At 44.8% G+C, this 26,113-nt stretch overlaps 1 protein-coding gene across 2 annotated transcripts; it reads left to right on the top strand.

Annotated features, from left to right (window-relative positions):
• The first annotated feature begins 1,174 nt into the window (after nt 1–1,174).
• Nucleotides 1,175–26,113, top strand: LOC142767617 (retinol dehydrogenase 13-like). Of its 2 annotated transcripts, none has more exons than XM_075869650.1 (6): nt 1,175–1,931; nt 4,170–4,406; nt 9,410–9,502; nt 9,678–9,857; nt 13,865–13,974; nt 25,318–26,113. In XM_075869650.1, exons 1-6 carry the CDS (start codon nt 1,781–1,783, stop codon nt 25,483–25,485), a joined length of 939 nt encoding a protein of 312 aa, XP_075725765.1. In that variant the 5' UTR covers nt 1,175–1,780; the 3' UTR covers nt 25,486–26,113. The 2 variants fall into 2 exon arrangements, with proteins under 2 accessions (XP_075725765.1, XP_075725766.1); XM_075869651.1 differs by lacking the exon at nt 25,318–26,113 and adding an exon at nt 16,601–17,692.

The raw sequence follows: 26,113 nt of genomic DNA, 5'->3' as shown, positions 1-26,113 counted from the left end.
ACTTATAGTTCAAAAATAATTTATTGTAACGAAGCTTGAAGTTGGAAGAGCCAGGCTGCGCGGTACCGAACAAAGAGTTTTTTGCGGGCGGTGTGAGTAGGTAATGAAAAGTCTTCGCCAACTGAAAGATTTTGTTGTTTAAATTGGTCTCGCAGCTTTCCCTTGTTTCGAAGTGCGAAAATTTTGCGATAATGGGGCGGCACTTGTTCGGAATGAAGGAACCGAGACGATGTGCGCATTCTATTGCACCATCGGGAAAGGAATCAGAAACTGATCTTATTGATGTGATTAGCTTGGATTCGGTTTCTCGCCACGATTCTTCTGTGTCAGGAAAACCCCGGAATACAAGGTTATCAGAGCGTAATCGATCTACAAGTTCAGCGAGACGTGAATCGAACGTACCTAGACAACTAGCGGTTTCTTCAACCTGAGCCTGCGCGGATGCCATATGTTTAGTTAATTCATCGACCTTTAATGATTTTTTTGAGCGAGTCTAACCGTTGTTGAAGACCATTAATTTTTGTCTCGGTGACCTTCTGGCCATACTTGATAGCTTTGACATCAGAAGCCAGCTCAGATTGTGCTTTGTAACCTTCAAGGGAACGAGTATGCAGATCCTTCAGCAGCTCGAATAATACATTCATTTGTTTTGAAGGGTCTGCGGGGAGTAAATCTATATTCAGCATCAATTCAGAGCATGTGCTAGGCCCAGGGTTAGTCTCGACATCACCCGATTGTTACAACAGAAGGGCAACAGCAAAGCAATCGGATATGGTATGCAATAACACCCGTGGACACGGGAACAGTAGCAAACACTGATCATCGGTCTTTTTAGCGTGAAGAGAGTGGCTGTACGCACCTGCATAGCGAAGACAAGGTCATTAGGCATGCTGTTGTGAACACTGCTCCCATGTCCACTGACGTTCAGGTCACTTGGCATGTTGCCTAAATCTTCGTTTCCAGGTGATGGCTGCGTCGATGAGACTGGGGTGCGGATGGGAGCATCCAGCGAAAGTGCCAACACGATAGGTGGTGCGAAGTCGAGCGGCGCAGATGTGCTTGTGGCTGTTAGAAACGTTTCGAAAGGCGCAGGAATGCTTGATAAGCAGGATGGCCATCCGAGGATGATCGTGAACAAAGCCTTCATAGCGAAGACAAGGTGGTTAGACTTGCTGTTGTGAGCACGGACGTATATATGTTCCTTGGCAGCATTGTTTGCTAGTTATCACTAATTTCACTAATTTCATTGTTTGCTAGTTATCAATAATTCATAGTGACAATCTCGTAATGGCAGTCTTGATACTTCAAAGCAGTATGCGAGAGATTATTGGTCAGCTGTCAGATTGTTCAGAGATCGCTTGCTATACATACGCCAACAGGCAAAAAAGAAAGTGTTTCACACTCACCGTAATCAGTACCGGGGGCGCTGACTAACGCTCACTCGTTTGAACGCACATATGTTAAACGCACATATGTTAGGTTGCACGCTCGGTCCTTAGGGGTGGCAAGTTGCCGTGTCTTCCACATAGCTTTATTCACATTTACGTCGCCATGAATTCTAATAACCTCCCCTATGCATTCCTTGCTATTATTATCTTTTAGTTCTGATTGTTATCATGTCATACACGGAAGTAGGAGCCCTTAAATATACGCTTGTTTCCTCATTTTTTCTTTAAATTTTTATGTAGTGGTACTTCTGCCGAGCTGATGCGCAGACCGATTGGCACGAATTATATTTTCAGACAAAGACCACGAAGACCTCGGTGTTGATACCGCCGTCATGACTTTACCTTCCTGTTTGGCGTCCATTGTGCTGATGGTTTTCGCCATGGCCATGTTTTTAAAGATCTACAGCTTGGTCACCGTAGGCAAATGCAGATCGACAAGGGACATGTCGGGAAAGACAGTAATTATCACTGGAGCCAACGCTGGTAAGAGAATTACACAGCTTCTTTCAGTAACTAATGGAGTTTCTTTTAAAGGAAAGATTTCAGCGAAGCGATGCATTGAAAATTATTCATGAACTGAATAATACCGCCCTTTATCGCTCTCCAAGAGAATTAGTGCAACTTGCGGATTAACAGGGGTGGTGTGACAACATCAGGTTCCTCAATTGGCAACGTCTGCTAGTAAAAACTGGCTGCTCGAGCTGCACAACCGTTCGCTGGAAACCCCGTATATGCAGGCACTAGCTCGCACAGCAGCGTCCCACCATTCTTTAAAGCCAATGCTTCTCCTTCATTCATTGAATAAGAATAATAAAGACAAAATAACAATGAAGTGTTCCCGAACACTACCCAATGACGCAACGTTCACGCAATACCACCACCACTCTGGGACACGTCTACTCGAGTTCCCCCCATGGGAAGATGCGGGCGGCATTTCCAGTGGTCTTTTTCTTTAAATACTGGTGAAGAGAAAAGCAATGAGCAAACGCACACTTAATAGCCTTACGCTAACAAAAGTAAATGGCAAGAAAAACCGTATTTGCCTAAAAACATAGGAAATAATACTTTGAGAGTAAACATTAGGTTTTACGCCTATTTTTTAGTGTGAAATAGCATCTTATTTGCCACGCAGTCAGCGTCAAAATTGCACAGAAATATGATATGACCACAACAATCACACCACAGCTGTCTGAATTTTCAGCCACAGGGGCATTTTTCCGTTGTGCCTTTTTGGAAAATAAGATGTCACCACCACGTTTCTGACTTTTGCCATCAGACATCGCTACACAGTGACATGTTGTTCGTTCGCCACTTTATTCTTGGGGAGAAACATAATATTTTAGACATTTGAGCCTAAGAAACATTCCGTGGGGCATCAAACAACTTCGAGGGCAAAACTCCCCACAGTGTATTCGCAAGGCGTTAAGACAGACAGTGTCATAATTACGATGTTATATAAACGCTGTTGGCAAAATATTTCTGTGAATGTTTCATTGAATTGCCTGTCATAAGACAATAAATGTCAGTTTCCGGTTTGTAGCAAGAAGCTAGTAATGAATTCACATTCTTTTTAAAGCTGATAGTCTTTCTTGGGGACCTTTGACGCAAGAATATTGATCTGTTTGTATATTTGTCTGTTTTTCCGCCCTAAATGGTACCGGGTACTCAAGAAACACATGACACTGCTGCGGCTGCTCCAAACGGCTGACCCCATCCGCACCGCCCACCAATGTTGTTCAAAGTTCAGCGTTCATACTTGTGCGATTGTCAATAAAAATGCAATGATTGCACAAATCTGGGGCACCGTAACAGCACGTACATATTCTGTATGTGCGTTTTTTACTAGAAAAGGCATATATAAATAATTCTAAGGACCGTAGCATTTATGCATGCAACGCTTGCACGAAAGGCGAGTGTTTCCAACACTTTGCTGAGACGACATGGTGGTGGCCCCTACCCGTCGCCTTGCGTTCTACACCTTATCACCTCTGAGACGGGCGCGCACGCCCGTCTCTAGGCCGCGCACCTCGTTTTCAAAGAAAACTGCCAGATGGTACTCATGTCTCACGGGTGACGTGATTTATTGCGCTCGTTCGTCTACCCTGCACGCTCGAGGCACTCTAACGCAGCACCTCCAGAATACCATTCACCAATTGTTTTGCGCAGAACATCAAATAAATGTTCTGTTCACTCTCTACACACGCAAGACTATCGTCTTTTGACGACATTTGCAGATTAACATGCAGATATGGGTTGATTTTTTTTAGAAGAGCATATTGTTCAAAAAACGTCTACCCTCTCCAGACGAGGAAAAATAATAGCACCTCTTTTAGGTCGGTAGCTTTGTCAGCGGTTCCAACCGGACAGCTGATATCTGTCTGCATGATTTCAAATAAACCTAGAAATCGAGCCATATGGATGGTTTGCATGTTCCATGCAAAACACATCATTATTTCCCCTTCGCTGGCAAAATTTACGCCTTGAGGTAAGTGTTTACGGAAAAATAAAAATACTATGCAGGCGAATTGTCGAAAGACAGCTTCTACAAATAAAATTCAAAATGTCAAAGCACATTCACTTGATCCAGGTGCAACCTTTAGAAAATTGTGGACATTGTGCGAGCAGTTAGGATATCAAGAACATATGCAATGTCTGCAGTTCCATAATACTTAGACGTGCTCGAGTCTTGATAATAAAACTACAATTTTTCTGCAAGTACAGGAATCGGCAAGGAGACTGCCCGTGAGCTGTGCCGGCGCAAGGCTCGCGTTATCCTGGCCTGCAGAGACGTCAACAAGGCTCGTGCGACTGCGGAGGAGATTGGGCGTGACACCGGCGTGCGACCCTTATGTATGCGCCTGGACCTGTGCTCCTTCGCCTCCATCAGGCAGTTCGCGTCCCAGGTGGTCGCCCAGGAGGAGCGCCTCGACGTACTTATCAACAACGCTGGCATTTTGCGTAAGTGCGTGCCATAGAAAATGTTTCTCGCACCTGACCCCAAACCTTGCACCTGCAAACAAAACCCGACGCGTAATTTTCCTTGAATCATCCAAGCCGAGTTCAGTGCGGCATCTTGACGGACAATGATAGAGCGATTTCAATAATTTCATTTTATAACTTCTTCAATAACTCAATAACATTATTCAATAACTTCTGACAATGTGTGGTCCTGCCGTCAACTTTCTCCAGTTCCGGCGAGGAACGTCAAAGGGAGACTACATTCTGGATTATCGAAATCAGCCTTCATGTTTCTTTATAGTTTAAGTATGCGGCTGGCATGATTTTGAAGTTTTCTAACAAACTTTCATATCAAAAAGTATTACAGATGTGCATGGGCTCCGGGTAGCTCGTAAGCCCGAGTCCGACCCGGCTCGCGCACCGGGCTCGGGCAGCCCGACATCTTTCCACCTCGAGCCCGGGCTGGGCTCGGGCTTTCCAATTTAATTATCGGACCGGGCTTGCGCCTAGTAAAAAGCCCGAGTCAAGCCCCCAAAAAATAGATAATGTGCCGGAATCCTCGTTGTTCATATATGTGCTTTTTTTGGAGGAAACCCGAGATGAAGTTAGCGAGTACTTGCATACTGAATTACTAAGCGCGTGCTCCGAATCAGAACTTCTTAATTTTTAGAAAGGGAAAAAAAGAACTAACCAAAACTTGCCCAACTTGCAAGAAAGATCTTGCAAGAAGGTGCTGCAAGGTATGTAATGCAGGAATGATGTACCCGATTGAAGCCCGAATTGATAGACAACCTTTTGTTTCTGCATGATATTTTGCGAATGGTTTTGCACTCAGTCTTGAATTTTATGAACAATTGAAAAAAAGCTACAGGGTGGATGGCATGCTTTTTTTTAATAAGTGCATTTTCATTTTTTCTCTTGCCATGTGCTTTATTGCGTCATTCATCGAGTGAGGCCAAGTCGGGCTGGGCTGGCCCTTGGGCATGGGACGCCGGGCCGGGCCTGGACGACCCGTCCTCTATACATCGTCGGGCCGGGCTGGCTGGCCTCCGAAAAGCATAGGGCCCGGGCCGGGCCGTACATATTGCTAAAGAGTATAATGGTGCAAACTTCATATAAGCAGTTTACAACTGATGATTTCTACTCGTGTATATGGTCTTGCTGCAGTGCGGCAGCGCGAGAGTGCATTCATCTTGTTTTTTGTCGTACTTACTGTTTTTTTATGGTAGAAAACATTACCGCGTAACTCGTGTACGTAGCTATAAAGAAAAGTGAGAGCTCTTCTGCAAAGGCGAATATATGAATATATGAAGGCAATATTTAAAGAGCTACATAGGAAGTTCTCAATGGCACAAGAAAGGATGAAGTGTCAATGTCTTCGTGGTTTAAGGTGGTTAATAGGTAAGGTAGCCTGTAGGACAATGTTCATCCTAAACGCTTCAAGGAATGTGTAAAATCCACATTTAATTCTTCGTGTCTTGTGAAACAAACAATTGGGTTGACGTTTAGCTTAGCAAGATAAATTATGGTACTACAACCATGTTTAGCAAATGATTTATGACATGTCAATTTTAAATACGTGGTTTATTAAAATGATATTCTGGCTCCCGCAGCGTGGGCGCATTGATTCAAACTTCTGATCTTGGAGTATAATCGATAAAGAGCTCCAGGTTGTCTAAACTTCCGTAGCCCTCCACTACGGCGTCTCTCATGATCATATGGTGGTTTGGGGACGTTAAACTAAGCATATCAAGGCCTTTTCAAAAATGGTTTTCAAAGATGAGACCTTAAAGAGCCTAGGTGCCATGTACTGCCTGACACTTGCTCGATGAAAGTGATTTTATCGAAAACGGGTCACCACCGCACAGCGTGGGAGCATTTTTTTGTGGAGAGCGGCACGTGCGTCTCGTTGGTTTCCTCCGCAATGTTACCCGCGCCGGTGCATGCAGCGCCCCAAGCGGCATCGGCGCGCTTTGGGGACCGGTTTCGGCGGCCGCTTTTCACACCTGCCCATTCTAGCCACGCTAGACACGCCCCCAAATCTGTTGGGCCATGTTACTAGACTGTCTGCATGTGCCCGCTGTTTCCGAAATCAAACGAAAAAAAAGGGCACGATACCATATGTCAAAGTAAATTTTTGTAATAAATAAAATTTAAACTATTGAATATAAACGTTTAATTAGTTTTTTTTGTTTTCAATATTTGTAGCCCCTCACCTAGTCACACTTCAATCGTCAAGTGGTGTTTATGTCTATCGCAATAAGTTTCAGACCACTTTTCGTTCTGACTGTCGCGAACTAATTAGATTGACCTTGGCCGATGCTGTTTTCAACACTATCACTGCCAATTCGTATGGCTGTAGGCTGATCTTTCATTTTCTGGCCACAAGTTCTGGCAAATGAAGAGCTTCCTCTTCGAATGGCCATCTGTTGCCTACGTCGGCATCACGACCACGTGACAATATAATTCTGCAGAGCCCTTATCAAAATGTTAGTACAAACTAAAGCGTATAGTCACCTTGCTGCCCAAGACAAAACGCTTCTATATTCTTCTGTCTATGTATAAAAATCGAGTATCTTCCCATGTGCGCTCCAGTAATTGTCCAAAATATCCGCTTCATGTGCGATTCAGAACGCACCACCTGGGAATAACGTAACATAATGTCAGGGCCCTCGATATTACATCCCCGTCAAAAAAATGAGGTAATGGGTCCTTGGCGAATTTCTGTACAGATAGCGTGTAATCCAATATATGCTTATTCTGCGATCACACAAATTCGGTACATGCCTAAAAAGAATCAGATAGTAGGCTGAAAATTTATGTCCACTTTATTTCCTGTTCGGGCTTGTCTTGAGCAAAAAATAATAACAACATTAAAGTATGTGCTAGAACACGGCGCCCCAAGTGATCGTCGAACATGATAACGTCTCCTCTGCAACAATGCGCGGCACAATGACAATAAATGAGTGCTAGTTGTTTACACAGTAAGCATTCCAAGCTGCGCGCACTGCGTTTGAAGTCAGGTCATGCAACACGTGCTGCGTGACGTGCTTCCGAATATTTGCACACACTCACCGTAAAGAGGTCATCGTTTGCATATTTGTGGCCATTTTGCCAACCTTTCACTGCCCTGCCAGATATGTATACGAGGCTTGTCTCAAGGCCATATAGAGATATCAATTAAACAAATGTAACGTGCGATAGAGGAAACTCTTAAGTTGATTACCATTATCTTCGTGAAGAACATTACATCTACCGGACATCTTCATCAGTGGCACAAACTTGGAGCAGATACCGAAAATGCACCTGCGGAAGACCACTGCATCAAAAATGCTAGCTCGAAAGGTAGTGATAAGGCTCCTGACACTATCAATCAAGTTTCAAGTCAAGTGCTTAATGTGTCTCTTCATATGCCAAAATGTAAATTTTCAAATGACGTCAATTTATTTATTTATTTGCATACACAGACACACAAGTTTACGAAGAAACAGGGGGGAGCAAGCTGGCGACTGCTAATGCGTTAAAAATGCGTTAACAAGCATTCAGATTTATTCGCAACAAAAAAAATTGGGCTTCTGAACAATGCATACAGCGCTTTCCAGCGTCAACATCAGTGCAGAAAAACGCAAGGCTAAGGCTGTCTGTTCTCCGCAAAACGGTCGTGATTGCAACTTTATCAATTTGTGCAATTTCAAAATTTCTTCTCGGTCAGCATACTAAATTCTGATCGATCGGGATAAAGATTGCGTGCTTTAATAAAGATTTGTGATACAAATTGAGAGACTTCACAGGACATCGAGTACGAGGGCATCCAGATTTAAAATATTTGCCAACTTACAGTCAGCATGCCGCCTCTCTATAGCAGGCACCCTGCCTTACGTCCCTAAGATATCCTAAACAGAAATCGAATGGGTCACCATGCTAGTTCAAGGTGTCCGGCGCACGCCGGAGTGACGGGCACGAGAATGTGGACCACCTCACTGGAGAATATAGCATCTCAGTAACTGAACGCTTGCGTTTACACTCTCTAATTCAGCAAAATGTATACATTCAGAAAGACTCGGAAGCAACGATATAACTTTGCATACCCATGCTGTTACACAGCTCAGATGATCAACTAGCGCAAGCTGAGAATATGTATGGTGGATCAAACATTCCCAGGCCTCGCTGCCGTGAACATACATGCATGGGACGGTGGCCTTGGAACTATTGCCCCCCCCCCCCCCCCCTTGTACAGTTGCTTTCACTACACCCCATATACCGCACGATGCATTCCAGCTATTCCCCATGGTTTGCCGGCAACCATCTCTTGACCGCATTGCATTGTTATGTCAGAATCAGCCAGAAAGGGCGAGCAGTGGGAGGCGTCGCTTGCCTGCATGTTGCAGGAGGACCGATCGGTCGGCTACTCTCGATTAAGCCTTGGCGTCTTGGTCTGAAGCCTGAATGCAGGACCTGGACCCACTGGACCTGGATGCAAGCATGAATCGATGTTTATAGTCTAAGTACTGTGGTATATAGTGTCCGAATAACCAATAGGTTTTGTCGGATAAGTAAGCTTATAAACAGCATGTAAGCCTATGTTGAGCAATGTTTAGTTCAGAGTATTTGAAGCTAGTTGAGTGAAATTAAGCATACTAGGTGCTACCAAGAAGTTGGGAATGGGCAGCCTGTATTGTCATTTTTCCTATGAAGTGATTCACAAAACCAAAGGTTCATCATATCTAATTTATTTTGTGCATCTATGATTGAAAAACTGCTCCCTATAAGTATAATGTGGGTGTACACTAAACATAATTTCATAGAACACAGCGTACGATGCAAAACCATTCGACTACCTCTAAACATCACCGATTGACTTTATTCTTCATTAGTCTTTTGTCTTTAAACACGTGGAGGAACAAAGTACATCCACAACAGAAATTTAATACGCTAAATTATAAGAGTGCATTCAGGATTTCATATCTTCATTGCATGTAACCATTTAATTTGGAAATGTGCAGCTCCGCCAACAAGAACGGAGACAGAGGATGGATTCGAGACGACATTCCAAGCAAACTACTTGGGTCATTTCTTGCTGACAAACCTGCTTCTGGGTAAGTTTTTATAATCACTCCGCTTCTTATTACGGTGTAATGCCGACGAAGCGCTCATAAATTAAGTGGCGTTCCACTTTGTCTTCTAAGCATTCACATTTCATCCTCTACTGTGCATCCGTCTACAATGCAAATTCTTATTATGATTGCTTTAAAGGTATCTATATTTTTCAAGGGCTTCTTAAAAAGAGCTCGCCAAGCCGAATCATAAATGTGGGCTCCCTTGCTCACTGGTTTGCGACGTTCGACGCTGACGTGGGCTTCCAACGATACCGTCGGATCCAGGTGTACCCGAAGGCAAAGCTCTACGTGGCCCTTTTCACGATGGAGCTGGCACGAAAACTGGCTGACACGGGTAAGCCTGCCGCTGCACACTATAAATGCACCTCCTGCATTCATAACTTGATACTAACTACCTTTAGGCATTGCCTCACATTGTGAAATAGGGCAAATAGGACGCCAATAAACCGGCGAGTGAGATGATAAAGGCGCCAACTTTGAAGCGACGCTTATTTCTGCGGGAAGACAACTTGTATACCTGCCCTAAGAAGACATAGTCTTTTACAACTTCAAGTGGACTGTTATCCATCTTAAAGCGCTGCTTTCTTTCGAGGTTATTGTACATTACTTTCGTTTTCTGCAGATTAATTTTAAGGCCCACCTTTCTGCTCTCCTTGTCTAACTCCGTAATCATGAGGTGCTGTTCTTCCCCTGAGTTACTCAGCAATGCAATGTCATCGGCGAAGCGCAGGTCACTAAGGTACCCTACATTAACTCTTATTCCTAACTGTTCCCATTCTAGGCCTCTGAAAACCTGCTGTAAGCACTATGGTAAATAGCAATGGGGAGACTGTATCCCCCTGCCTTACACCCTTCTTGATTGTATTCTGTTGCTTTCTTTATGAAGCACTATGACAGCAAATGACTCCTGTATATTTCTTTCAGGATGTTTATGTATGCTTTGTTGACGCCCTGATTACGCAGTGTCGGCATGACTGCTGATATTTCTACTCAATCCAACGCTTTCTTGTAATCTATGAAGGCTATGTATAGTGGTTGCCTATATTCTGAGCATTTATTTATTACCTAATTGATAGTATGAATGTGGTCGATTGTTGAGTAGCCTGTTCGAAATCCTGCTTGTTCCTTTGGTTGATTGAATTCTAATGTCTTAATTCTGTTGGCAATTACCTTAGTAAATTGCTTGTATAATACGCAGAGCAAACTGATCGGCCTGTAATTCTTCAAGTCCATGTAATCTCCTTTCTTATGTCATAGGATGATGTTAGCATCCTTCCAAGATTATGGTACTCTTCCCGTCAGGAGACACCTCTTAAACAGAGTCGCCAGTTTTTCAAACACAATCTGTCCTCCATCTTTCAGTAGATTTGACGTTACCTGATCCTCCCCAGCAGCTTTGCCTATTTGCATGCTCTCCAAGGCTTTTCTGACTTCTTCTATCATTACTCGTGGGTGTCATCTGCGTTACTGCTAGTTCTTATGTTAAGGTCATGGTTGTGCTGGCTACTGTACAGCTCTCCAAAAAGTATTTGTATGTTAATCTCCTGTTAATCTCTTATTGCGTGAGCCTGTTTCGCACCGCATTTGATGAAAATTATCATTTTTGGAAACGACAATGAAACAAGGCCAAATCTTTTTTTTCTTTTCTGAAAGAAATTTATTTTTAGTTTTGTGAAAAAAAAAGCGTCGGACAGCCTCAGAAGATTAACAGATCACCAGGAGGCTAACATACATACACTTCAAAAAATGAAGCCCAACGAACAGGACAACAAAAGAAGTGGGCAGACAGAATGAAGCGCTTCGTCCTGTGTGCTTCGAATTTTGTTGTGAAGTTCACTTTCCTTTTTTCTTTGTTTCTTTCTCTCTTTCTTTCTTTATCTCTATTTTACAGAGCAAAATGAAAACATTACATTCTGGATGGTCTCCTGAGCTAAAAGCTGTAATGAAACAGCTTGACTAGGGCCCAGACGACCAATCACATGGCAACAAGTGAAAACTCAAAATATTTTCACCAAATGTACAAGTCCTAATGGCACATGATAGAAAAAATATTTACAAAAGCAAAGCGTATAACAATACCTGTATAAACGTAACAGGGAATTATTTTTGAATGAATACATTTCTAACAACAAACAAGCATTAGCTTAATACTCAAATTTCATTAAAGAAAAGAATTTGTAATAGTTCTAGTACAAGAAAACAACAGCAATAATAAACGTGTAATTCTGTCAGTAAACTAATAGAGACAATATTATGAACACAATATAATTAAGAAAAGCATGGTAGCTAACCATACGCAAAGGTATACAGTGAAATGTAGTACAACTTGAAGAAATATTTTAAATGTAAAAATGCATTGGTAATTCAGAAATATTTCACGTAATGTCTCCAGCGAAGGTTTATGTGAATGTTTGTGCTTATATTTTAATGTCCTAAATATCTAGTGAGCGCGAAAGCACGATATAAGCCAGCCTCCAACATTCCAAGTATTGATAGCGTGCGTATTGCGTTGCAGTGCAGCAGCTAACTCGATAAATTGTTGAAATGAAGAAGAACCTATGTAAAATGATCGCAGGATGCGGAACTCACACATATAAAATTTTTATTATACTGTACTTGCGAAAATATGTTTCTTGTAATACATGTATGTTATTGTGTGGTTAATCTGGTAATCGCTTGAGCCTGTTTCGCACTACATTTCATAGGAATGAAGATTTTCAAAAACGACAATAAAATGAGGCGAAATACTTGTTGTGTTGTGAGTGCAATTCAATCTTTTGTTTTATGGCAGATGCAGCATGCCCTTTGGTGAAACTTGTAGCTCTGAATCTCCCTCGCCAAGGAAATAAATAAAATGACATTTGGCACGGCCAATGCCGACGTCACGAAGTGAGGCGTCCTATTGAAGGTACACATATTAACCGACCCCTGGGGAACAAGTGAGCCACTGAACATAACCGGTTCACTCTATTAGATTGAGCCGTTCGGAGCCGCTCTCTGAAGTGAGTCGCTTTAACCATCTATAGTCTACACTTTGCTAAGCAGCCGGTTTTCTCGTTGCCCATCCAGCTACGCCAGCGCCACGGCATGAAAAGTGCGGGCGGTATATGGAGCACTCCCACTGAGTTGCGCAGAAATTTTATGACCAGTAAGAATGGTTGAAAACCTTGGTACTGTTATTTTTTTCTCTCCTGGAATGTTTAAAACCCATCCACATTACTATACAAAAAGTAGCATGTCAGCGGTATATAGACACCGGCAAAAATCTCAGTTTTTCTAATAAAGACTCCCTCTGAATCTCTCTGCTTTTCTTTAAGAAGCCATGACACGATCATTCAACAATTCATAGCTTTCAGTTAAAACTAGAAGCGTAGGTTCTATTATGCCTGTACATTTATCAAAAGTTGGCCATGAGCGAATATTTCAGCGCAGAACAGGGCCTCAATGCTTCCTGTTGCAAATGCAACCCATCATCCGCACATGTCACACATTTGGTTGTAAATACCACGCAACATTACACATGTTACGTTACCTGTCGCAAAGAGCTTTCCCATGGCCTTCTACCACCAGTTCAGACGCTGCAAATCGTTCAAATTCAGTGCTAAACAGAAGTAATCTCAAATATATTGATTTTAAGCCCGACTGACGCAGAGAAAACATAGTCCACCGAAATTCAGACGCTCGCACAGCCCGCTGCTTATTACCTCACGACTTGTGAGTGCCCTAGTGTTCCCCGACTCTCAGGGCACTTGCTTGTTTGTGAAAATACTCAATAATTATTTGAATACCCGACCAAGTACGCTAGACCTCCCCCCGCGTATTCGTGAACGCTCAAGAATTAATCCACCTAAATGAGATTAGTCCCGAAAATGAGCTGCCATGATGGCTTTTAGCAACTAAGAATTTTTCGCCCTACCGCGGTTGTCTAGCGGATAGGGTACTCGGCTGCTGACTTGCAGATGGCGGGATCAAATCCACGCTGCGGCGGCTGCATTTTTCATGGAGGCGGAAGTGTAGTAGGCGCGTGTGCTCAGATTTGGGTGCACGTTAAAGAGCCCCAGGTGTTCGAAATTTCCAAAGCCCTCCACTACGGCGTCTCTCATAACCATATGGTTGTATTGGAACGTTAAACCCCACATATCAATCAACAATTCAGATTTTCCTGTTTTTATTATGCAGCAGTACATTTGATCCCAAGTTACCTGTCTCTGCTAGCTGGTTTTACTGCATGCATATGTTACTTAAAATTAGGCACTTTTACTATGTGCAATATAGCTTTTATTCAACATTCTTTATTATTAACTACCCAATCGAAACAATATCATTGAACATTTGACGCAGGTATTACGGTGAACTGTGTGCATCCAGGCATTGTCAAATCCGAATTGACCCGCCGAGCGCAGGATTTCTACTCAAGAGCATCAAGCCTCCTTGTTGACTGCTTCGGCAAGGTAAGATAATAATGAACATAACTACCAATTCAAGTATTTTGGCTATATGAATATTTATGGGTAATCACGTGCTTTTATGTCGGTCTCAAAGTGACAAAATATTTCATAGATATTTTAAGTTGTGATTATTGCATTAAAAGTACAGATAAAAGGTGTCGTTTACGCTGAGAATTATTTGGATTATTTAATATTTTTATGATATTTCTGTAGCAGATGGAGGGTACTTGACGAAGTTGCTGGCTCAATTTTTACGGTGAAGTGCTACGCTTTTAGTTACGCTGTTACGCATCGTGAGTACGCATTATCCCCTTTCTATTTTCTGAGAACCATTGAAACCATACATAGAAACATTTTTCACGGGGCAAAGGGAGAGGTGGATCATGCAGCTTTTATAGCTGGGGCCCTACGTCCAGGGGTCGGCTGGCCTTAGCCGCCTGCCGGACATGATCTCGGAGTGCGAGTGGCCCTTCCGTGTCTGAGATTTTATTTATTGTGTTATTCCTAAAAAGGAAAGAAAAGAAAAGTGAGCCCCGTAACAGTCTGCATCAGAGTGCAACACTTCAACAGTAGCTCACAAGGGATGGGGGTAAGGAGAGACTAAAAGGATAGGATGAAATGTAAATATTGAGAGAGGAAGGAGAGAGCGAGGCGCAGGGACAGTGAGCGACGTAAGTAAAGAGAAAATAGCAAAGATGGAGACGGTCGCAGGAGTCCGAGGACAAGGCACCACTCAGTGAGAGCTCATGTTGGCGGCCGGAGATGGCGTAGAGGGAGCCCAGTCGACCGCAGCAGCGCTATCGTCGGCGATCACGGGGGTACAGCTGGTCGGCACGAAATCCAGCAAGCGAGTCGTCCGAGCTTCCCAGATGTGCCTTCTGCTGTTCCATACTAGGTGTTGCGGGTTGACCGAGAAAATTGGCTAACCACCGTATTCACAAACGCTCCTTCATTCAAGGCCTCTCCTCGACTCGAAAAAGTCGATAGAAGCGCCGTCTCTTGGTGGACCGGGTCACTGCATATCGGCAATATTATGCAGCAATTCTTGAGAAGTGCAGCTTTAATTTCAGTCGAGCAGTGGCGCAGTTCTCAACTCAGTCAAGTGAAGGATGGAATGCGAGTCGAGGAGCGTTTCTGAATACGGGGGTAAGTCGCTTGGCTTACAAGTCTCACAAGCCCCGCTCAGACGGCTGCAGCGCTGCTGCCAATTGCCTCCATGACTAATTACGCAGTTCTGCTCATGAACGTGCGAAGGTTCTCCAATATCTTCGATTAGCCCCGAGAAGTAGGAGTGGCGCCGCCTGGTGGGAGTCTTGCGTGACGTCACGGCAAGGACTCTTCGAATCTTGGTGTGGCACGCGTATACATAAGACGCGCTCGCTTCAACGCCGTTGCACTGCCAGCGTTAACTTTTTAGTTGTCTCACGCTTGAAATAAATTACAGAAGCAGTATCAATGATGTTCGTAGTAAAACAATGAAAAGCTAAACGTTTTTTTACAGTAGAATCGCCAAGAGTGTCTGCAATCCCAGCAGCGTACACACTTTGATGAGGTTTGATATAGTGTCGCGCTGCCGGGTTCAATTCTAAGCTACGGTAGCTGCACTCCGACGGAGGTGAAAGACAATGCATGTGCAGCAGGTTAAAAAAATACGAAGTTACCACAAATACTCTGCAGCGTGCCTCGCAATCATATCGCGTTTATTAAACGTATACGACAGCGTAATTGCATATCTTGTTGCGTTGTTCACTATCGATTCCTTTAGAAAGATGGAATTGTTTCGCGCCCAGAATTGGTATATGTGTCGGACGCATCAGGGTAACTGCTGGCAGCTTTTCTTTTTTTCCCTCTTGGTGCGAGCTCAATTTAAAATCGAGTGTCGCAAAATATATCGAATGTGCTCGCCCGAGAATACCGCCGCAGCCATTGCGTTAGATCTTCTTGTGTGTAGTTGTTCATATTTCATCACGTTGTTTATATTCATGTTTTGGGGAATAATGTCGGCACTCCGTTTCACTGGAAAAACAAGATCAGGCTATTTGAGAAACTGCTGCTGATTTCAGATAGTGTCTGCACTATAAGCCGAAAGTTGGACTAATAGCAGTTAAACCAACGGATGAATGCTTCGTCCAACAGAGATTAAATGCGTGTTGTGCGCAAATGCCCAGCAATGAAGGGACTATTGAGGAGGGTAACTGTGCCGCCATCGCCTTCTGTCGATACTGCACTGCACACCTCGACCCAGCCGGCTATCTCGAAAACTAGTCATGTGGGCTATTCGCCACAGCGAAATTGAAGCACTATCAGACGAATAGAAAGAGAAGGAAGTTTAACACGTGTCAGTACGTGCCCCCGCGTTTCCACCATACGTGCAACATCCTAGCAACTGTGCTGTTGTCACGCTTGTAAGTACCAGTTCAAATAGCCATACGATGAATAAATTTTTTTCACCGTTGTTTACCCCAGAACAGCTTCAATCAGTATGTGAGCATTATGTGCGAGTGTGATGGTTAACGGGACGTTCGTCACTGTGTTTGCTGATAGCGGACGAGAAATCATTAACATGAAGTTTTTATTTCATGGCATGGGTGGAACGGCTGACGACGCACGGATACGCTACCGTGTGCAGCGCCGTTGAGTCGGACGTCGCGGCCAGCAGTCAGGGTCGCAACTCCGGAGGTCCCGGATCAGGCCACGCCTCATGACGACCACACCCGGTAGGCCTCGTCCACGAACCTGCTCCCGGCCACTGCACTCAGGCAGGAGCCGTTCGGCAGGTCTCGGCCTTGGACCTTGAACAGACACACCGGAGCTCGACCTGGCCGACACGTACGTGTCCCACGTCCGGCTCAGGAACGCTGCCAGCAACTCGTCCTCTCGAGCGGCGCACCACTTCCTCTGCCTTCGTGGCCTCCACTCTCGAGCTCTCTTTTCCGCACGTTCCTTCTTGGCCAGGACACCGCCAGGTACCCTCGTGTGCGCCCTGCAGCTCATGAGCTCGTGGCCCACGTCCGAGTCTGGCCCGTCGCTCGGCACCGCTCGGCGATCCTAGATTCAGCCAGTCTCTCCCCTGGCATCTGAATCCTCGGCCACCCTGAATCCTCACCCGGCTCCGTGCTCCTCTGTGCGCACTCCCGCGTCTCGCCCGGCAGAACATCTCGCTCGTCCCTTGCCGACGTGCGACGCTCTCGTGACACCGGCGCTTGATGGCATGGGTGCGGCCACGGAGCAGTCAACCCGCATCGGAGACGCGATGCTCCATGCGGGGCATGGCCAGCCCGTCCAGCGAAGAGCGTGCGCCGAGACGCGATGCTCGACGCATCCGTGACCATTAGCCAGGCCACGTTCATCGCTGTGTCGAACGGCTGACCGTGGAGACGCCTCGCCGAGATCCGCGATGCCCTCGGCAAGGAAGAGAACAGCAGGCCAGGCCGTGCCCCGAGATGCAGTACTCGTGCCGGCAATGCCGCCCCAGCTGGTAGTTGGACGGCAGCAGCGTGGACGGCCGCGTTCCCTGGCCGGAATCTGGATCACCTGCGTCCGACGCTTCGGCCCGCTGTCTCCCGTCTGCCCCTGCTCCGGCTCGTCCCCAGCCACAAAGCCCACTGCCACGTGGTGGTCGCCCGTGGCCCAATCGTGGCACGCCACCTCTATGGGCCACCACTGGTCATCAGCTGATTCGCTGACAGTCACGCGCACATTAAACGCGCCTTGCCCCGCACTTCCGTCGTTGTCGTTTTCTTCGCTCATCACAGCGAGACAGATCGTTCCTTCACTGAAGCAAAGGGCGTTCAATTATCACGTGGGCCACCAAGTAACATGCGCAATTGAAACAATTCGTTTCGACCTTCTGGCGTTTTTTTTTTTTTGTTGTTGTAAACTATTGCTATCAGCAGTGCTGCTGTGTGAAGTGAACATTGCCGTTTATGGCGTGACGGTAGATCGAGTCAGCTCTTTGGGTATTCAGGGTATGCGCCTACGTAATCCTGACGACTGTTGAGAAGAAATCTGTACATAAGATGCGAGTATACTAACTTCCCGGAATTCCGAAAACCATTCTGTGGTTTGCTGCGTTACTTTTTTCTCTCTATTATAAGTGATTGTGTATGAAATACAGCTCAATATTAAGTCTCCTGCATGCCAAAGCGCAGCTCTGTCTAATAAGCTACATTATTTGCAGAGGCAGATATAACTTGCACGGTAGATCGCAATGCTGTGAATAAACTGAAAACAACCTATTTTCATTTGTAATGCGTCAACACAAGTGTTTATAGGCGTAGTCTATGCAAAATTTTATTGAGTAAGGCCCATTTAGCACGAGTATTTTCTTAGCATTGATTTTTTCGAGCACATGCATGGCGAAAACAACTAATGTCTCGCTGTCCTGCACCTTCAATTTCAAAGTGGATCCATACTTTCTGCAGCTTACTCGACCTTAACTTTAATAAATACCTTTACTTTGTACTTTTAGTAATCTACTCATCGAGATTGAGAAGAAATCACCAACGTATCGCTGAAGTGCTCGGAAAGAAGCCACCGTAGGCATGCGTCGGCTGTGGAGCAGGTGATTCCGTGCCATGACGTCATTTCACCGCGACAGCAGCGACGTCATTGTTCGTTCTCGGGCTAATATCAGGCTGTCGGGCTCTTGAAGTCAGTTTGGACTGCTCACCCACTTCTGCAGGCTAACGCGCATCCACTGCCCCGCCACGGTGGTCTAGTAGCTAAGGCACTCGGCTGCTGACCCGCAGGTCGCGGGTTCAAATCCCGGCTGCGGCGGCTGCATTTCCGATAGAGGCGGAAATGTTGTAGGCCCGTGTGCTCAGATTTGGGTGCACGTTAAAGAACCCCAGGTGGTTGAAATTTCCGGAGCCCGCCACTACGGCGTCTCTCATATTCATATAGTGGTTTTGAGACGTTAAACCCCACATATCAATCAATCAACGCGCATCCACTTTAAAAGAGGAAACGCCTTCTGATTCTATCCAACTACAGCACGCGCAACGAAAAAACTCGCCGGCGCACACTGGGGTCGTACTTTTAAAGACGATAGTCTTCCTTGGGGACCTTCAACGGAAAATTTCAGTTCGTCTGTCTGTCTGTCTGTCTGTCTGTCTTTTGACTGCTCTTAACGGTACCCGAAACGGCATCAAACGATACCCGAAACGGCCGACCCCATCCGCAGCGCCCACCAATATTGCTCAAGGTAGAGCGCTCATACTTGTGATATGGTCAATGAAAAAGCAATTATTGCGTTTATCTAAGGCACCATAACAGCCCGTCGATATTCTGCATATGCATCTCTTACTAGAAAACGCATACATAAGTAATTTCAAGGAGCGTAGCACTTACCACACTGCGCTTACCATGCAACGCTTGCACGGAACGGAAAGTGTTTCCAACGCTTTGCTAAGACGAGATGGTGGTGGCACCTACTCGTCGCCTCACGTTCTACATCTTATCATCTCTGAGACGGGCGCGCATGGCCACGCACTTTGTTTTCCAAAAGAAACTGCCAGATGGCGCTCACGGTTCACGTGTGAGATGACTTGATGCGCTCGTGAGCCTCCACTCCCCGCTCGAGGCACTCTAACGCAGCACCTCCGCAATACTATTCACCAATTTTCTTGCGCAGAACATCAAATAAATGTTTTGTTCACTCTCTCTACACGCAAGATTATCGTATTTCGACGACTTTTGCAGATTACTTGCAGATACGGGGCCATTTTTTTTCATTCTTCACTTCTCTTCCTGAATATTTGCGCCCAGTGCATGCTCTGCAACTGCACTGACTTATCCGGGGTACGATCAAATAGCGATGGTGAGAAATAACGAGTTGGTAGAGAGCTATAAGCAATGGGCGAAAAGGAGATACCACTCAGTTTTATGGATTTTTCTAGTTCCGGCGTAATAGTGCGTTTAGTAATCCACATCACGAGTGACTCATGATGACGATGACGTGTAGACCATTCTCTTTAGCAAGACCACGTGTCTTTCACCAGTATATTGCGTGTCCCTGTGAAGGATAACAAGCCAAAGCACAGGATTTTACATTTCAGCTGCCGGTGCAATATATCAAAGCCTTCATGGGCAAACTGGTGGGACACATGTTTTTCTTGAGAAGAAGGCTTCCTTACGGGAGCCGAAACGTGCTTTTGTGTATGGGTTTTAAATTTTTGCATTCGTCGGCCCAGTGTCTCTGGTGTTCTCCCTTCACAAGGCATCATCTCGACCAGACGAGCTTACGCTAAGCTCTAAGCTTCAAAGTTCCTTCGTTGCATATGTTCGGCTATATGTTCGGCATATGTTCGGCTCATCGTTAACGTGTTTGCAAAAAACTAACACTTGCAAGCCACTTTTCTTTTTTTCTGCATCAGTGAATAAACCGGGCTGTCCGTGACATGACAAATCTGGTTCGTTCTTGTGAGACGCGAACTTTTCGTGCAAATACGTCGTAACTGGCGCTTTTAATTCTAGCGAGCAGAGTACACGTATCACGTTCGCGATATTTTCTACAGCCACATAGGTTAGGCAAATGCTATATTCTGATCTTCACAGTTGAAACCTAGCTTGTTCTACGTCCGTATAGCATTCTTCAATGCTTTCTTAATATAATAATCTCAAAACATTCATTTTACAATCTGATCCAGCGCGACCTTTAACGATGGCTCGAGACTTGCTCTTCCAAAACATTACCAACGCTGCACTGCGTGTTTTTGTGTGTTTGATGATAGATGGCAGCACACTGAAGGTGATTCCCTTGTTGGCATGTTTCAGACTAAAATGTTCTCCGTGCCCACAAGGCCACGGTGTGTGAGGTTGTGTTGGTGTTGTAAGTGCTGAGGGAAGCGTTGATTTTTTTTTCGAAGTCGTTTAGCGGAGGGAATCCCTCAGATTGCTTTCAGCAGTTATGCTCAAAGAAACGCTCTTGACGACGAGGATTTTTTTCTGTGCGTTGGAGGCTGTTAACGCATTGAGAGATACAGTTACGGTGAATGACTGCTAACTCACAAGGAGCAAGCTGTACTTCACGTCCCCTCGTGTTTTAATGTTTTTTTTTATTTCACGCTCGTAAGTCACCATTATTGAACGAATGCGTAATATTCTTTAGCGAGGTCAAAATAAAAGCATAGTTTTTCTTGTCCAATGCCTGTAGCCAATTACTCAGGATAACATGAAGCCACGCATGCCGTCAACACGCTCGGCCAGCGAAGCGAAATACCTCGAGCGAGGAAACGAGCAGTTGCGACTACAATCCAGGCCTCTCCGCTAAATTTTCATGTACTTCAGCGGACGACGTTGTTCAACAAATTTTCGCAAGTGCGACGTTGCGAAAAACACACCTGTGTATTCTTCTCAATATTCTTGCTTCGATCGGGCTGATAGAACCTGCAACATTCTAGTGCAGTGAATTGCGCGTGGCTAGAGTCTGAGCAAGGCTGTGGCACAACCACTACTTAAAGGGGTGTTAAGCGCTTGCGTTCTGTTGAAAAAGCTACTCCAGGTTCTTGATAGCGCAAGTAATGCAATGTGACAATATATTTGCAAATAGTCGCAACGTTAAACATTCAGTCTCGTTCAGATGCGAAGGCGCTACTCCATAGCGGCCACAACTGCGACAGATTTGTCAGGCAGGCTGGCTTCATACTGCCTCATGGTGCCATTCAGTTCATACGTCAGATCTGCTTCGCGCAGGTTTCTGTAGCACGCACAAAATTTTGCACAGCGTTCTCCATACATGATAACGCAGCTGAAATATAACCTTTCACACCACAACAAATAACCAGATGGCGAGCTTTCCATGATTTCAAAAAGTAGTTTGGCCTCGTATACATTCACTTGCAGGTTATGACTTGATTCAGTGAAAGTGGAAAGTGCCGCGCGTCCGTACACACTATCTGTTCTTATGCTAGCAAATAGGTTGATCCTCCTCCAGGCACCATCCTCAATCATACAGCGCGCCACCTATAGTTCGTGAACATTGTGAATCGCGCTGCTCACGCATAGATTAACTTTTCTGTTACTTTCTTCGAAATAGTCGCCTTTTTTGAAGAACGTGACATTTCCCTGGTGTCCTTGTGGCTAACAAGGCATGTGCTAGATATGAGGAGTACATGAAATTTATTGTTTGTCACAGTCAAGAAACTTAGTCAAGAAACCATTTACGCCACCGGAAGCAAAACTACAAGATCTAGTTAAATGATGCGACATGTGGTTGGTGCGATAGGTTTCACTGCGCTTCTTATTTAGTTTCATTTCTTTTGATAATTCGCCATTGTGGCCACTACTGCTGCTGACTCGAAAAGTATGAGTTTGTTGTTGACTGCACCAGACGCATTGCGATGGAAACGAAATGCTTGAGACCCGCGTACTTAGATTTAGGCACACAGCAAAAAACAGGAGGATGGCGAAATTTCTGTAGCCCTACACTTCAGGTGCCTTGTAAACGCATCATAGGCTTGGTGCAAAAAAGACACAGTTACTATGCCATGAAGCCACAGCTTAGGATCACATATTAGGACTGCGAATTAGCTGCTTTTTTGGAATACTTTAGCAGTTCTTACGGACCACCCAAATTTAAACAAAAATTGTGCATTATCATGCCTACCTTGGGCGCAAGATTTCATGGTTCCTTATCTCAATTACTGTACTCATCCTGTTAAAACATTCATTTTTTTATTTGTGAAATGTTGTTACTTTACTACAGTAGAAGTTCTGCTACAGCATCGTGACGTTTTACTTTTTTTACGCGTTCAATGCCGGAAGATAGGTCTCATGCGCCAACCCTTCACACACTGAGTGTTCTGATAGTCTTCCAAGAGTCGTCTTAGAAATACCTGCATAATATGTGTAGTTGTTGGACACAGAGAAGTGCGCTGGGGCACTGGTAACGCCATTTCGCCTTTACATATTATGTTTTATGGCTTGCTACTGGCAATACCGTTGGCACAGTAGCACTCGCCAAATGGTGTGCCGAAAGCATAATTAGTTTAGGAGGAAAGCTGTTTTTTGTTAAGGCTTTTATGTCCGGGTGCCATTGCAGATTGTAGATCGTAGTGGGATTTACACAATGAGAGCCTCTCATTCCCACTTCAGATGTGTGTCACTTCTCGCACCACTCTCACTACTCACTATTTTCCCAACTTACCACTGCGCCTACTACTGCTCACACCACGCATTAGTCCCATAACTCACCCCTGTGCCTTATACTGCTGCCAAAACTATCACTACTCATTACTCTCAAAACTCACCACTGCGCCTACCACTGTTTCCGCAACTTCCCCTGCTCACTACTCCTAGAACTCAACACTACACCTACTACTGCTTCCCCCACTCTCACTACAAATTTCTACGACAGCTCACCACTGCGCCTACCACTGCTTCCGCAACTTTCCCTAGTCGCTACTGCCAGAAGTCAACACTAGGCCTACTACTCTTCCCCCTCTCTCACTACGCATTTCTACAGCTGCTCGCCACTGCGCCTATCACTGCTCCGGCAACTTTCCCTAGTCACTACTCCCAGAAGTCAACACTATGCCTACTACTGTTTCACCGCTCTCACTATTCATTACTCCCACAGCTCACCATGGCGCCTACTACTCCTCCCGCAACTTTCACTACTCTCTACTCTCAGAAATCAAGACTACTCTTACTATTGCTCCCACAGCTCATCCTGCTTCAGTTGTGCATTGCAGGCCATGTCATTCCCATTTCATTACCGCTTCACTCTACTTATGCAATCCTCTTCATTCAACCCCACTGCGCACCACCAGCTTCGCTGTTTCATCAGTGTTTGCCAAGTGGAGCTGGTGAAACCTTTTTAAACATGAAATTGTTTCATGCAGGGGTCCACCAACATTTCAGTGACCAACTTATGTCACGGAGATGACATCTAAAAGTGACACGGATCAAAAAACAAAAAAGGTACCATCAATGGTAGTCGAAGCCGCGACCTCTGAGTTGGTGCCTATCGCGCTATCCACTGCGCGATAGCCAGATGCTATGAACGTTTAAAAAACACGTTTCTTATATCTATACCCCTGCTTTTTCTCAATTATCTTGGTGAAGATGTATTCATGCATCATTACCGCGAAATTCCCGATTAGTATATTGAACTGGGAGTTTCTACGCGTTTGTCTTACTCAATGCGTTTCCAACGGAAGCACAGTTTTGTTAACGCCTTAACGGGCGTTGACAGAATCGCACACTGCAGGGTGCTAACCTTACCCGAAGCTTCGGTGGGGCTCATATCATCCATGCAGTCCAAAACGTGTTCTGCCACGCATAGAGCAACGCGACTGCTTCACCTGGATGTACGTTCGCCTTTCCTTAGCGTTGCCCTCCTATAGGCTCTCCTCGCAAAAAGTTGTGCCCGACCAACAAAGAAGTCACAACGCGCGTTGCGTTTTCTTTAATCGCGCAGCGGCGTTCAATAACTCTTACCATGCCACAGGTAGGCAACCTTAGCCGAAGTGTGGGGCACAATCAGTGATGCTCTCCGGCTGTCACACCACTATCTTTGGTTCCACTCTCTCTGTTAACTACTATACAGGCATAACAAACATCCATGACCACGGTGGCATGTTTAATCGTTAATAAGTCAGTAATCATGGACGTTGGTCATCGGGTTGTAGGTCTATGCTAAAATCGGTGTTGGAGCTTTTGAACACCAACAAAAATTGTATAATCTCTGTTATATCAATGTATAGTAAGCACTAAACAACTACTGCAAGGAAGCATTTCACTTTTGTTTACCATACCATTTAACCAAGTTTAGTTTATTTGGAATTGTATTTTTTTTCGCACCTAATCCAGCGTGTTCCTACTCACTAACACTGCCGCGAGGCTTCATCCACATCTCAGCATAGGTGTTCGCTTTTATCTACATAGCTCTTTGCTCACCAGCAGTGCAACAATAAATATTGTGTAACAATGTATGAAACTCTGTCTTTCCTTTGGCTGTTTAATTTTCCGTTGCTTTCGGGGTCATTTATTTGTGGTTTGTGTTTTGGAATTTTGGGCACATCAGCCCTGAAGCGCGCACTGCTCATCGTATACCAATGACACGAAAAAAAACTTCTAGTGTTTTACGTACCAAACCTGAGGCGCGCAGTAGCAGGATACTTCATGTTCAGTTGTATCAACTCGAGTACTTTAATTTTCGTATTTGTGTAAGTAAGCTGTTACAACGTGCCCTGTCGATTTATAGTTGTTCGTTATTCTTCTTATTGGAATAACGACCACACGTATAGATTTCGCAGAGATTGTTTAGCCCTAATGCTGCATTTGACGACTATTGCTGAGAAGAGCGGAATTTTAAAGGAGTCTTACACTTGCTCGTTACAGAGTGCCGAGGATGGTGCACAGACGTCAATACACTTGGCAGTGTCGAAGGAAGTGGAAGGCGTCAGCGGGAAGATGTTTGCGGACTGCAAGCCGATGTTTTCTTTTGGAAATGAGCACGACGCCCAGATCTTGTGGGACACGTCACAGAAAATGGCGGGACTCTGCTGAAAGACTGTTATATGTTATATGCGGCGTGAAGCGCTTGTACACTTATGACATCCCCATACTTAAGCAGTGGAGTAACCTAAACCATAGACCTTTTTGCAACACTGAGAGGGAAAAATTAGGAATGATATCGCTTTAACACAAGTCACATTCTTACAGTAACATAATTCTTTTTACAAATTTTGTAACCTAAACGTTGGAATAATAAGAAAAACGGAATTATACACGGTGACCAACTGCTACAGTTTTGTTTGCTGTTTATCCTAAGTCAATTATGCAAACAATGGTCTCACTGTACCTTCTCTGTAGCTAAGCAGGCTAAGCGCCATATTTATGTGATTTCTTAGACTGGTATAGCTCATTTCTTCTTTTTCTTAGCCTTCATCACTACAGTAGTTTTTCCGCATGCTTTTATAATAACCTTCTTTATTAGTTCTGACCACAAATGTTTGCTGTTTTTATTTCTTTAGTTAGTTCATACATTCTGTGTAGCATGTGCTCCCCTTTGACCACTGTGAAGCTGCCCCGTGTAGTAGGTGGCAAGGTTACCCCGAAGCTGCTCAATGCTGCTTTTTTTCATGGTCACCCTCTCAACATTGTTGTCAATAAACATCACTGCAATTGAAATCAA

Source organism: Rhipicephalus microplus, chromosome 7 (genome assembly GCF_043290135.1).
Source record: "Rhipicephalus microplus isolate Deutch F79 chromosome 7, USDA_Rmic, whole genome shotgun sequence".
In the NCBI taxonomy this organism is placed as follows: domain Eukaryota; kingdom Metazoa; phylum Arthropoda; class Arachnida; order Ixodida; family Ixodidae; genus Rhipicephalus; species Rhipicephalus microplus.
This window is presented reverse-complemented; position numbering and strand designations above follow the sequence as displayed.